We start from the raw sequence: 12350 nt of genomic DNA on the forward strand, positions 1-12350 counted from the left end.
TTACATGAGAAGTGTTTTTTCTTTTTTTTTTTTTTTAAAGTTTCATTCAGGGACAGAATGTCTAAACTCTGAATCTGATTGAGTCATTCTCAATAAAAGCTGACTGTAATTTTAACTGGAATAGAAATCAGGGTGATTTAACACATTGCCTTTTTATGGAAGATTACATTTCACAGCCTATAAGAGGATCACAGGGATAAAAAGAGCAAAATACTCACCAGTACAATTTTATGATAAAAAATGTCTATTGAAGTCAGTATTTTACAGAAATGAAAGATATCATTGAGGTCAATATATTCTGTAAAAGAAAACTCATTGCCTAAAAATACACCTACAGCAAAGTATTGAGAGCCTCAGGGACAAATAAAACTTCAGTCCATTTTTTTTGGTCTTTTCTTCCTCCCTCCCTCCTTTCCTCCTTCCCTCCTTCTTTCCCTCCCTTCCTCTCTTCCTCCCTTCTTCTTTCTTTCTTTCCTTCCTTCCTTCCCTTCTCTTTCTTTCCTTTCTTCCTTCTTTCTTTCCTCTTTCTCAATCCTGATAAACACTCCAATAGCCAATCCTTATGCTTAACTTCAGAATTTTCTCCTTTGGTACAGCAAATAAGTTTGTTTCCTCACTTAATGTTTTATACATAAAGTTTTTCAAAGATTTAGCATTTTCAGATGTATGATTTGTGATCCTCTTTGGAAGCTCTGGGATGCTGGAAATGAAGAGAACTATTATACACAGCTGATAAATTAGAAGGCTTGAGTGATAAGGTATTGCTTTGTGTTGGTATTAATGTCTGGATATTATTCTTTCTTTTACATAATTTAGTTAAACACATCGTAAAAATATTTTAAAGATTTGAGATTCAAGACAGAATATAGTATTGCTCTAATGAGGATGGTGTCAGTATAATAAAAAGGCAGCTGGGTTGTCTTATCTTAAAAAGCAATCTAAATATATTCTGAAGTCTTAATTAAGAGAACCTGTGTAAAATTAGCCATCTTCTTTCATTTCATTTAAAACATGAACGTATTTTGGTAAAAAATATCAATAGAAATGTTGGTTGGTATCCTCATAGGAGAATAGAGATTATATTTTTTTATTAGAGAAATAGAAGGGGCCGGCGCCACGGCTCACTAGGCTAATCCTCCGCCTTGCGGCGCTGGCATACCAGGTTCTAGTCCCGGTCGGGGCACCGGATTCTGTCCCGGTTGCCCCTCTTCCAGGCCAGCTCTCTGCTGTGGCCCGGGAGTGCAGTGGAGGATGGCCCAAGTCCTTGGGCCCTGCATCCGCATGGGGACAAGGAGAAGCACCTGGCTCCTGCCATCGGATCAGTGTGGTGCACTGGCCGCAGCGCACCGGCTGTGGCGGCCATTGGCGGGTGAACCAACGGCAAAGGAAGACCTTTCTCTCTGTCTCTCTCTCTCACTGTCCACTCTGCCTGTCAAAAAATAAATAAATTAAAAAAAAAAAAGAAATAGAAGGAAAAGGTATAAGGCTAACACAATGATAGTGATGGAATCAGAGAGGCCATCATGGGCCTTGTGTGTACTCAAATTTTGAGCCCACAGAAAAGTGTGGGTAAGCAGAGGGGCTGGTCAGTGCAGAAAGATTCTGTGTAGAGAGAATGGTGGGGGATGGGGTGGGATGGAGAGAGAGATTGGTCTCAGAGCTTCCCAGAGGTTTCTAGTTCTGGTTTAGTCTATCTGAGAGCTACAAATAATTTCTTTGTTAAAAAAAGAGATAACTTTCCTCTGAACATAATTATCAAAACAGTTCAATCAGCAGGTGAGTTGATAGGGAACAAAAGCAAAATATGTTCTATTTATACTACATCAAATCACACTCAAGAGGATATAGTCAAGAAAAAACAAGTTGTCAGTAGTAGGTTTATAGTATAGACTTCTACTGGGTAGGCTTGTCGGCCACACTGTCCCCTTATTCTAATGGTTTTCCCTTGGGGATGCCCTACAAAGACCACACCCTTCACCAACACCTCACCAGGGCAGGCTGGTGACTCAAATCTGGTCAGTCACTGGATGGATCCCAGCTTCCAGACAGCAATGATAGACAATGGCCATGAGGTCATGACAGAAACCCATTTATGTTGCTCTTGAGAGCAATGGGGCACTGTGTGGACAAAGAAGGAAAAGCTGCAGTTAGGATTTGGGGCCATGTAAGTCTTCTGATAAAGAAGACTCAACTTCCGATTGTGCTGTGGACGACCCAGGCGACCCCAGTCCCATGCCTTCCCCTCTCTGGGCTTCCGTCTCCTCTCGTATATAAAATGTGGAGCTCAGCGTAATTGTACTCAGGGTCTCCTAGGGCCCTATCCTTCTGAAATCCCTAAAGCTAAGTTTAGGAATCCAGCAGTCCTGTGAGCACCTCCTGTGGGGCACTTAGACTCACCAGCGCTGAGCCACAGGATATAACAAGGATCTTGGCCTCAGGGAACTTGCAACAGATAGTTCTAAAGGAGGCAGTATTCTCCCTACCATGGCTTCTGGTCTAAAGACTTCATCTTTTAATAGGCTTTCCCAAAAATGAAAACTTGCCCCTTTATTTTTTTTAAGATTTTTAAAATATTTATTTGAGAGGTAGAGTTACAGACAGTGAGAGAGAGAGAGAGAGAGAGAGAGATAGACAGAGAGAAAGGTCTTCCTTCTGTTGGTTCACTCCCCAGATGGCTGCAACAGCTGGAACTGCATTGATCCGAAGCCAGGAGCCAGGTGCTTCTTCCCCATCTCCCATGTGGGTCAGGGGCCCAAGCACTTGGGCCATCTTCTACTGCTTTCCCAGGCTATAGCAGAGAGCTGGATTGGAAGAGGAGCAGCTGGGACTAGAACCGGCGCCCATATGGGATGCCAGTGCCAGAGGCGGAGGATTAACCTACTGTGCCATAGCAGCAGCTCCCAAAGCTTGTCCCTTTAATGACAAACAGTTACACTGAAAATGAATTTCTGTGGATACTTGCTTCATCCTCCGCCCCTGGGTGGGGGGGCAGGAAGGAGGCTGCTGTCCTTTCTTTCCCCCATTCCAAAAACATAGATGCATTGATGTTGCTCAACTGCCCACAGTGCATCCAATATGAAAAGAAATAATGTTTTATTCATTTCATTCATTTATTTTTTTTTAATTTTCAGAGCATCTCAGAATTCAGAGTGGGGTGTCTGAATAAGCCAGTGCAAGGTAGTATTGTTACGCGTCTGAGCTACATTTTGAGAAATGTTTTCTCTCCAGCTTCACTATATATAAAGATGAGACCAAATGTGTTCAGCCACCTAAAAAGGAACAAAGCTTGGTTCTATTACTCAGAGCTGACATTGTGGTGAGTGGTTCATCTAGTTTTTCCAGCTGGTTTAGCAGCTGCATCCACTATAAGGTAGCCTGTATCAAATATCAAAGCTTGGCTCTTCAAAGCAATTTTATTCTTTGCCATCCCAACTGACCACCTTTCGCTTTATACATTATTTTAGGCAGAAGAAATTCCAAATCGCCCACTAGAGCTACCATCATCCCAGGTTGGACAAGGAACATAGGGACCTTAAAAAAATTAGTCTTTGTTAAAATGTCACCTGCAGGAGCAGGCATTTAATCTAGTCCCAACCAGGGCAGGCATTTGGCACAGAGTTAAGGATGTATCTTGGACACCCATGTCCCATACCCGAGGGCCTGGGTTCAAGTTCCAGCTTTGCTTCCATCTCCAGCTTGTTTCTAATGCACACGCTGGGAGGCAGCAGGTGGTAACTCAGGTACCCGGATCTCTGCAGACCATGTGGGAGAGCCTGAAATGAAGGCTCCTAGCTTCAACCTGGCTCAGTGCTATCTTTGGGGAGTTAATCAATAGATCAAAGATATTCCCCCCCAACCCTGCACTCCCCATCACCTGTCTGTCTCTTTGCCTTTCAAATAAATAATTAAAAAAGTTAAAAAGATGCTTGCCTCTCAGATTGTAGTAATTGGATTCATTTCCAAGCTTTGGTCCTGACTCCAGCATCCCACCAATGCAGACCCTGGGAGGCAGCCTTGATGGCTCAAAGTGTTGGGTCCCTGCCACTTTGATGGGAGACTGGATTGAGTTCCTAGCTTCTGGCTCCAGCCCTGGCCCAGTCCTGGTTGTTGCAAGCATTTAGGGAGTGAACCAGCAGTTGGGAGTATTCCTCCTCTCTCTGATTAATTAATTGATTAATTAATTAAGGAGTGGTACCTTCCAGTAGAAGACCTGACGGATTAGTTGGCTTCTTCCAGGGAAGCATCAGCACCTGATGACTCCGCTAGCTGAACTCTCTCTCTGTTGAAACTAGAACAGTTTTATTGTGGCCCAACCACTGCCAGGACTTCTGAGTGCTTCCTACCTTTCCTGCTGAGAGAACTGGGCCATGAAGGAGTGGGCACAGCAGTTTGGAAGTGGAACATAGGAGAAAACGTCAGGAAGATTCCAAGACTCCATGATATCCTAAGAGCAGGGCAAGTCCCAAGAAGGCAAAGAACTGATAGGGAGGGGCCAATGTAGTTAAGTAGGAAAAGCCTCCGCCTGTGACGCTGGCATCCCATGTGGGAGCCAATTCAAGTCCCGGCTGCTTCACTTCTGATCCAACTCCCTGCTAATGGCCTGGGAGAAGCAGCAGATGACCCAAGGGGATGGCCCTGTGTGTAGTGTAAAGCAGCCACCTGTGGCACCAGCATCGCACACGGGCTCCCTGCTTATGGGCTGGGAAAGCAGTGGAGGATGGCCCAAGTACTTGTGGGAGATCTGAAAGAAGCTCCTGGCTCCTGGCTTCAGCCTGGTCCAGCCCAGGTCCCTGTGGCTATCTACATAGTGAACCAGAGGAGGAAAGATCTCTCTCTCTCTCTGGCTTCTCCCTATTTCTCTTTAGCTCTGACTTTCAAATAAATAAATCTTTTTAAAAAACACAACAAAAAAAACTGATTGGGAGAGAAGTGAGGATAAGGAGGAAAATACATCACTGTGAAGGTGAAAATGCAGAAACGTGGGTATCCTGGGGAATGGAGGTGAGAATGGACAGAGACAACTTCACTATCTTACCAATTTTGCTTCTGTTAGATCTGCCTGCTAAGCAGTAGATCAATTAATTGCTCAAAGATCAGGCCATCAGAACCCTAGTGGGTTGATTCTTTATATACAGGGGAGGCAAAAGTGAGAAATCTCAGGGACAGGTGGCCACACACCATGACATCATTTACCCCCAACTGCATCTAGGCATGCGTTGAATGCATTTCCTCTTCAGGGGGTTTCCAACTGTCCTTGGGCTTAAAATCAATGAGAATGAATTGAAAGCTAAAAATATTAATCTATTTCGCAGAGGAATTGGTTAGACTAATTAGATTCTCCTTGTGTCATTTCTAGTTCAGGGGTATTTGATTGCCCTTTTGTTGCTGTTGTTGCTTGACAGTCACATTTCTATAAGGCAGCAGTTACCAGTAAAGGACCAGCAGCTCATGGTAAAATCCTGAGTTCTCTGATTTTCCGGAGTTGTCTTTCTGCTACAGGTTATCATAGTCCATACTGGTAAAGGCATCCCCAGTTTCCTGCAGAGAGTTAGAAAATAGCTAAGGATCTAGAAATACTTCTTTTTGGAGCCGGGGTTGTGGCATAGATGTTCAGCCACTGCTTGTGATGCCAGCATCCCTATGAGTGCTGTTTCAAGCACCAGATGCTTTGCGTCTGATCCGGCTTCCAGCAGAAGATGACCTAAGTCCTTGGGCCCCTGCCACTCATGTGGGAGACCAGCGTAGAGTTCCTGGTTCCTGGCTTCTGTCTGACCCCCCACCCCCACCCAGCTGTTGATGTCATTTGGGAAGTGAACCAGAGTATGGAAGCTTAATCTCTCTCTCTCTCTCTCTCTCTCTCTCAAGCATGCAAGCTGCCTTTCAAATAAATACATAAATATTTGTAGGCATGCCATAAGTGTGAATGGAGCACTTTTTAAAAAATTTCTTCTTTCCTCTCCGAGTTCACATTCACTCTCAAGGCAAATTTTTATTATTGAATTTATATTGTAATCTTCATAAAGGCAGGATTTTTTTGTATGTCCTGTTCACTTTCTCTTTCCAGCTACATGTTGAATGAATAGAACTATATAATTAAGTGCCACTTTGACACCAGTACAACAAAGGCTAAGTTAAATTTATACTTTAGGGTTGGGTAGAGGTTTTGGTGTCTAGCCATCAGTTTGAGCAGTATGGACCGAAAGAATACTACAAAAGACAGTATTAAGGCACATACTAGGTATTTTCCTACCCAGGCCTTTTTCTTTTTTGTTATATTTTCTTTTTAATTGATGCATAATGATACACATTTAAAAATTTTTTTTTGACAGGCAGAGTTAGACAGTGAGAGAGAGAGAGAAAGACAGAGAGAAAGGTCTTCCTTCCATTGGTTCACCCCCCAAATGGCAGCCACAGCTGGTGCGCTGCGCCGATCCAAAGCCAGAAGCCAGGTACTTCCTCCTGGTCTCCCATGCGGGTGCAGGGCCCAAGCACTTGGGCCATCCTCCACTGCCTTCCCGGGCCACAGCAGAAAGCTGGACTAGAACTGGGGTGCTGGCGCCGCAGGCGGAGGATTAGCCTAGTGAGCTACAGTGCCGGCCTAATGATACACATTCATAGGGTCCCTTAGTAAAGCTTTTTAAAATGCTAAATTATGGGGCCAGCGAAGTGCCAGCATCCCATATGGGCACTGGTTCATGTCCTGGTTGCTCCACTTCTGATCCAGCTCTCTGCTATGGCCTGGGAAAGCAGTAGAAGGTGGCCCAAGTGCTTGGGCCCCCGCACCCACATGGGAGACCTGGAAGAAGCTTCTGGCTCCTCGCTTCAGCAGTTGCAGCCATTTGGGGAGTGAACAAGCAGATGGAAGACCCCTCCCTCTATCTCTGCCTTTGCCTGTCTGTAACTCTGCCTTTCAAATAAATAATAAATAAATCTTTAAAATATATATATATATATAATGCTAAATTACATAAAGTGAAAGAATTACTATGGAAGTTCAAATATTATTATAAAATGTTAGTAATATAATTTTTACATATGTATGATATATAATCTTGTTTTTTTGTTCATACATTTTGTGACTAAAGTCACTATGCTGTGACTGAAGGTGCTAAATGACATTTTTGCATTAAATACCTGAAGTTTCAGGGTGGGTACTCTGGCATAGCAGGTAAAGCCCTTGGGATGCTGGCATCCCATATGGGAGCTGGTTCATGTCCTGTCTGCTCTACTTCCTATTCAGCTCCCTACTAATAGTGCTTGGGAAAAGCAGTGGAAGATGGTCTAAGTGCTTGGGCCCCTGCCACCCACCTGGGAGACCTGGATGAAGCTCCTGGCTTTGTCCTTTCTTAGCCCTGGCCATTGCAGCCACTTGGAGAGTGAATCGGTGCATGCATGGAACATCTCTCTCCCAGGATCTCTGTAACTTTGCCTTTTAAACAAATCTTTAAAGAAAAATATGTGAAGTTTCTACAAATGCCTGAAGTCTGCATTGTCTCCTACAGGGGCAGAGGTACTCACCACTTCCTGAACACCCACAGGGTAGGGGACCAACAGGTGCAGCAGCAACTTGATTGAAATGGCTGGTGCTGACTTCCCTCAGCCACTTCAGTGTGCAAATCACAAGTGGCTAAGTAAACATAAGTGTCTTAGTCCATTTGTGTTGCTACAGAAACAGACACCGGGGACTGCGCAATTTGTAAAGAACTGAGATTCATTTCGCACAGCTCTGGAGGCCAAGAAGTTCACCATCAGGTCTGCTCTGGCCAGACTGCTGTGTGTCCAGTGGCAGACGATGGCTGAGGGCAAACTAGCAGACGCTGGGTAAAGCCTCTTCTGTTCGGGCATTAATCCCACTCCAGAGGGCGGTGCTCTCGCTGCCAGATCGCCTCTCCACAGCCCCGCCTCTTAAGACCCGCACAGGGGCAACACCTGAATTTGGGAGGGGCCCCATTCCAACCGCAGCAACGCCAGAATGCTTTATCTGAATGCCCGGCCTATCGGGCAAGGAAGAAACCCCTAGACTCGCTCGACGCCCTGGGCAAGGCTGCGTCCAGTGACTCCCCAGAGTCTGGCAAGCGTGGGAAGAAGAGCTTGTTTTCGCTCTCCCCCAGATCTGGGCGAACACAAGGTCGACAGATACGCGGGCAGATGGGCTGCGGTCGCCACGCAAAGGAGCGTGAAACTGTCTAGGGAAAACGCTGGCCTGGTTTGTGCGCCTCTGGTTTCACTTTCGTTAAAAAAAAAAAAATTCCATCTTCTAAGCGTGGATAAACCTCTGAATTCTGCCATGCGCCGCCCTCGAAGCTCCAGATGCCTGGTATAGGATCAGCTGTGGTGTGAATCAGTTGGTCTAAGCTTTTGGGCCGCTTCCAACTTCGCTATTGCTCATGCCCTACAGGTCAAGGAAAGAAGTGATGTAATGCACTTAGCCGGGCCACTTTAATTACAATGGAATGGGGAGGGGGAGGGGTCACAGGCGGCGACAAGTTTAGCGCATGACTTGCCCTAGGGATGCAGGAAACAAAAACATCGCCAACCATTGGCTGCGTCCGCTTCCCAACCGACTGTCTAGCTCGCTCCGGCTCTGGAACCGTGCAGCATACATTTCCTGGGGAAGGGGGTGGCGCCATCCCGTACAGCGTCCACCTGACACACACAAACAGCACACGCGCCCGCGCGCAGCCTGGCAGCGTCCTCCCAGCTGGGGTGGGCGTGGGGCCGAGGGCTGGGCTCCCGGTCCCCCGGAAGGCTCGCCCGAAGCCAGCCACTGCTGCCCGGCTCGGCGCGCAGAGCCCGCGGGGGGACCCGCGGCCGCGGAAAGCGAGTCTCCCCCGGCTCGCTCCGAGTCAGCGGCGCTGGCGTCATTCATTCGCAGTGTCCGGAGCGTCCTTCCAGTGGGGGAGCTGGGCGAGAGTAAGGCGCGCTGACCTCGGGAGCTCCGAGTAGCTGCAGGCGGAGGCGCCCAGGAGTCCGGGTGAACGCCGCGGGAGCAGCCGCGCCCCAGCCCGGCCCTGGCCGCGGGGCCGAAGCGCTCGCGTCGCCGAGCCGGATCCTGGGACTGAGCCACACCACTTCCTCCTCCTCCTCCCGTTCCCCTTCCTCCTCCCGCCGCCGTGCGCCGGGGCCGGCTGCCGAGCGGCGGGCCTGGGCGTCTGCGGCGCCGGGGGGGAGGAGGATGCTGCTCGCCGGGCTCGCGTCCTCGCGGTGCTCCTCGGCCGCCCGCTGGGGCTTGCTAGGGGCCGGAGCGCCCTGGTGAAGCCGCTGGCCGCCGCCGCACCTAGCGGGCGGGCGGGCGAGCGTGTACCCGGAGTGCGCGCCTGTGCACGCTGGGGCGAGCAGGAGCCGACCCGCGGCCCATTGTGCGTCGGCCCGCGGCGGCCGGGAACATGTGGGTGAACCCCGAGGAGGTGCTGCTGGCCAACGCGCTGTGGATCACGGAGAGGGCCAACCCCTACTTCATCCTGCAGCGGAGGAAGGGGCACGCCGGCGATGGGGGCGGCGGCGGCGGACTAGCGGGTAAGGACCCCGGCCGGGCCCTGCGGGAGCTGCGGGCGGCCCGGGGCTTCGGGCACCTGAGACGCCGCCCGGTCCCGCGGGCTGCGCGGCGCGCGTGCAAGGCGGCGGCAGCCGTGATTTCCAGGCTGGCAGCGGCAAGGCTGCCCCTCGGACCCTGTCGTGCTCCGGGGGTCCTTCGCTCCCCGGGCGCTCCTTGAGTGGATGCTACTGCTGAGAATGGAGATGAGTGAGTCGCCACGGGGAGAGCGTTATCCCGGGTGAACTGAATGCAGCATTCCCTCCGCCTCTTAAAAAAAAAAAAAAAAAAAAAAAAACCTGCTTTCTGTGTGCAGAAGGATGGAGGACTGTTGATTTTTACCTCGGTGTCTTTACTGGCAGTAACGGGATTGGGGACAGAATGCTCTTTTGTTTGCAGGGAAGCAATCAGCCAGGAGCTGATGTGGTCATTTCCTATATGAGTTATGACCGAAGAGAATGAATAAGGAAAAGGGAATTCTTTTGTTGTACCTAATTAGATATAAAGCAAAAATAAGTTGTCTAGTTCTCCTTGTACTAAGAATCGTCTATAGAGCTGCATTCTGACTATTTTAACTAGATGACTTCGTCGCCGACTGCCAACACGGAGCGTTGTTATTGTGACTGTAACTGAAGCCGTGTCATATTGATAATTCGGGGTTATTGGGTCAAAATGAGACCCATATCCCAAATAGTGCCTTAGAAAGGTTTTCCTTTACGAACTCGTTTGCGGAGTGTGTGTGTGTGGGGGGGGATTTGAGGTTATACAAATCTTAACGTATACTGTACTAGAGTGTACCTTCCTCTCTCCCTGCTGGTTAGAACGAATAGAACAGGAATACTTTTCACCGTGAGAAAGTTAGCAGAGGATATAAAAGTTTAGAAAAGAGAATGCAGAAAAGAGATGAACTTTGACCTTTTCAGAGTAGAGACCCTCACTCTCCAGGATCTTGCACGCAGGACAAATTGCTTTCAGAATGCCCTGCTGTGAAATGAAAATTTGCGATACACTGTGCATTTTGTTATTAAATTTATAAGCTAGGTTCTTCAAGACTGAAATTCAAATCTGGAGGAGCAGCAGCTCCTGACATATGTTTGAAAGACCCACCTAGTGAGTCAGATGGCCTGTGGCTAATCTGATTTCTTCTTTGTTTCTTTCTTGCACTTTTTCTACCATACAAGAGAAGAAATAAATGTCCAGAGCTGCTGACCCCCTTCTGGAAATCAGAGTTACCCAGTTTGTTTTGTACACGTTATCTAGCTAAAAAAAAGTTAATATTAACTTTCATATCTCATACTGGGATCTCAGTTTCAACCTAGGTCAACAATGTAGAGTAAGCAGTTTGTCTCAGTTAACAAAGAACGTTTCCTGTTGGAGGTGACTCTTCTGCTATCCTGGGGTCCTTTGCAATAATAGGGTGTGACAAATCTGCCATGCAGAGTCTTCCTTTTTCTTAGCCTTTTTATTGTGTTCCAAGTGTTACTTAGAGCTTCATCTGGCTGCTGTCCACTTGGAGTCTCATCACTGAGAACTTACTTCAGATCTATAGAATTACATCTTTAAAGTTGAGAACTTAGCTATTTTACTTACTGCTGCTGGAATAATTGGAATAATTGTCAGAAGGAAAATATCCCTGCCACAAAGGCTGTTTTCAGCCAAGGGAGGTAAAAGATTTGGTCTAATGGGGAGGTGCCACGTGTGTGAAATGTAGCAGGAGCGTCTGAGAAATCCTTGTGCTACGTGTCGTGTATTCTGATTTGAATGTGAGCTCGTTTATTCATGAACTTACGAAATCACTTAGCAAATATTTGTTGGCAGTTTCTGAAGTGCTGGTGTCATGAAGCTCACAGCCTTAGCAGAAGACTGTGAAGTAAACACGTGAATTCATGTGGAACTGGCCCTGCATGAGGGCCCAGCAGAAAATCAGAATCCAACATAATTCAGGTGAAGAGTTTAGTGAAAAGGAGGATGGAGGCAGAGTTAGTAAAACTAGAGACAGGCAAAGCAGTAGATGCTCTTACCCCAGGTGTTCCTGGAGTCCCTGAAAACCTAAGCCAGGGAGGAAGAGCTGGGACTTGGAGAGCGGCAGCCACCCCTGGAAACGCAGACCACAGCAACTAGGGGGTGGGAAGCTCTCTCTCACTCAGACTTCTTCCTGGTCCCCTCCCGCTTGCTAGTGCACTTGCCAGTGCACTTGCCTTCCATCAATGGAACCCCGTAGAAGCTGGGTCCCATAGAAGCTGGCTGGACACCGAGTCCTGGGGATGTAGTCCCTTGGGAGCACCCTCCCAGGGGTGCATCTGGGTGGCAGGGGCAAATCAAGAATGATTAGTGTAAATACGAGGAGAAGGAAATGATGTTGGGTTGTGGGGTTGCCCTCATTGGAGATATAAGTGGATTGGGTCCAAAGGAAAGATTTCCCTAAGAAGTAACACTTGCAGATCAGTGTGTGAGGCAAGGAGGGAGGAGCAGCTGTTGGGCTTCAGTTGTTGGCAATTGGCTGGACATCTCAGGATTTGTAGCGAATGTGTGTGATTTGGAGCAATGCATGTGTGTTGGTGAAGCAAATGGATGACAAGCGGAAACCTGCTGAATGCAGGCTGCTAGGTGTGCTCAATGTGTAGTCACCGTGGCATTTGATAAGATGGTAGCACAGAAAGCTTAAACAGTAATAGGCCAGAGTGGGCACAGCTGCTGCTGTGTAAGCTATTCTGTGCCTGTTTCCAGGCAATATGTAAGTGTAGATATAGATACAGATGCTGATTCAGTGAAGTCTTCTATTGTAGATGCATTTGATTTATTTAACTCTGCGATCCCA

The 12350-nt window shown here is 47.8% G+C and overlaps 1 protein-coding gene across 1 annotated transcript in view; it reads left to right on the top strand.

Annotated features, from left to right (window-relative positions):
- The first annotated feature begins 8571 nt into the window (after positions 1-8571).
- The window catches only part of TBC1D9 (TBC1 domain family member 9), a 125863-nt gene continuing 122084 nt past the window's right edge, over positions 8572-12350 (top strand). The window contains exon 1 of the mRNA XM_002716945.5: positions 8572-9516. Within this exon, the coding sequence (XP_002716991.1) occupies positions 9387-9516 (130 nt within the window). The 5' untranslated portion in view covers positions 8572-9386. The remainder of the gene's footprint in view (positions 9517-12350) is intronic.

The sequence above is a fragment of the Oryctolagus cuniculus genome, chromosome 8, assembly GCF_964237555.1.
Source record: "Oryctolagus cuniculus chromosome 8, mOryCun1.1, whole genome shotgun sequence".
Taxonomy (NCBI): Eukaryota; Metazoa; Chordata; class Mammalia; order Lagomorpha; family Leporidae; genus Oryctolagus; species Oryctolagus cuniculus.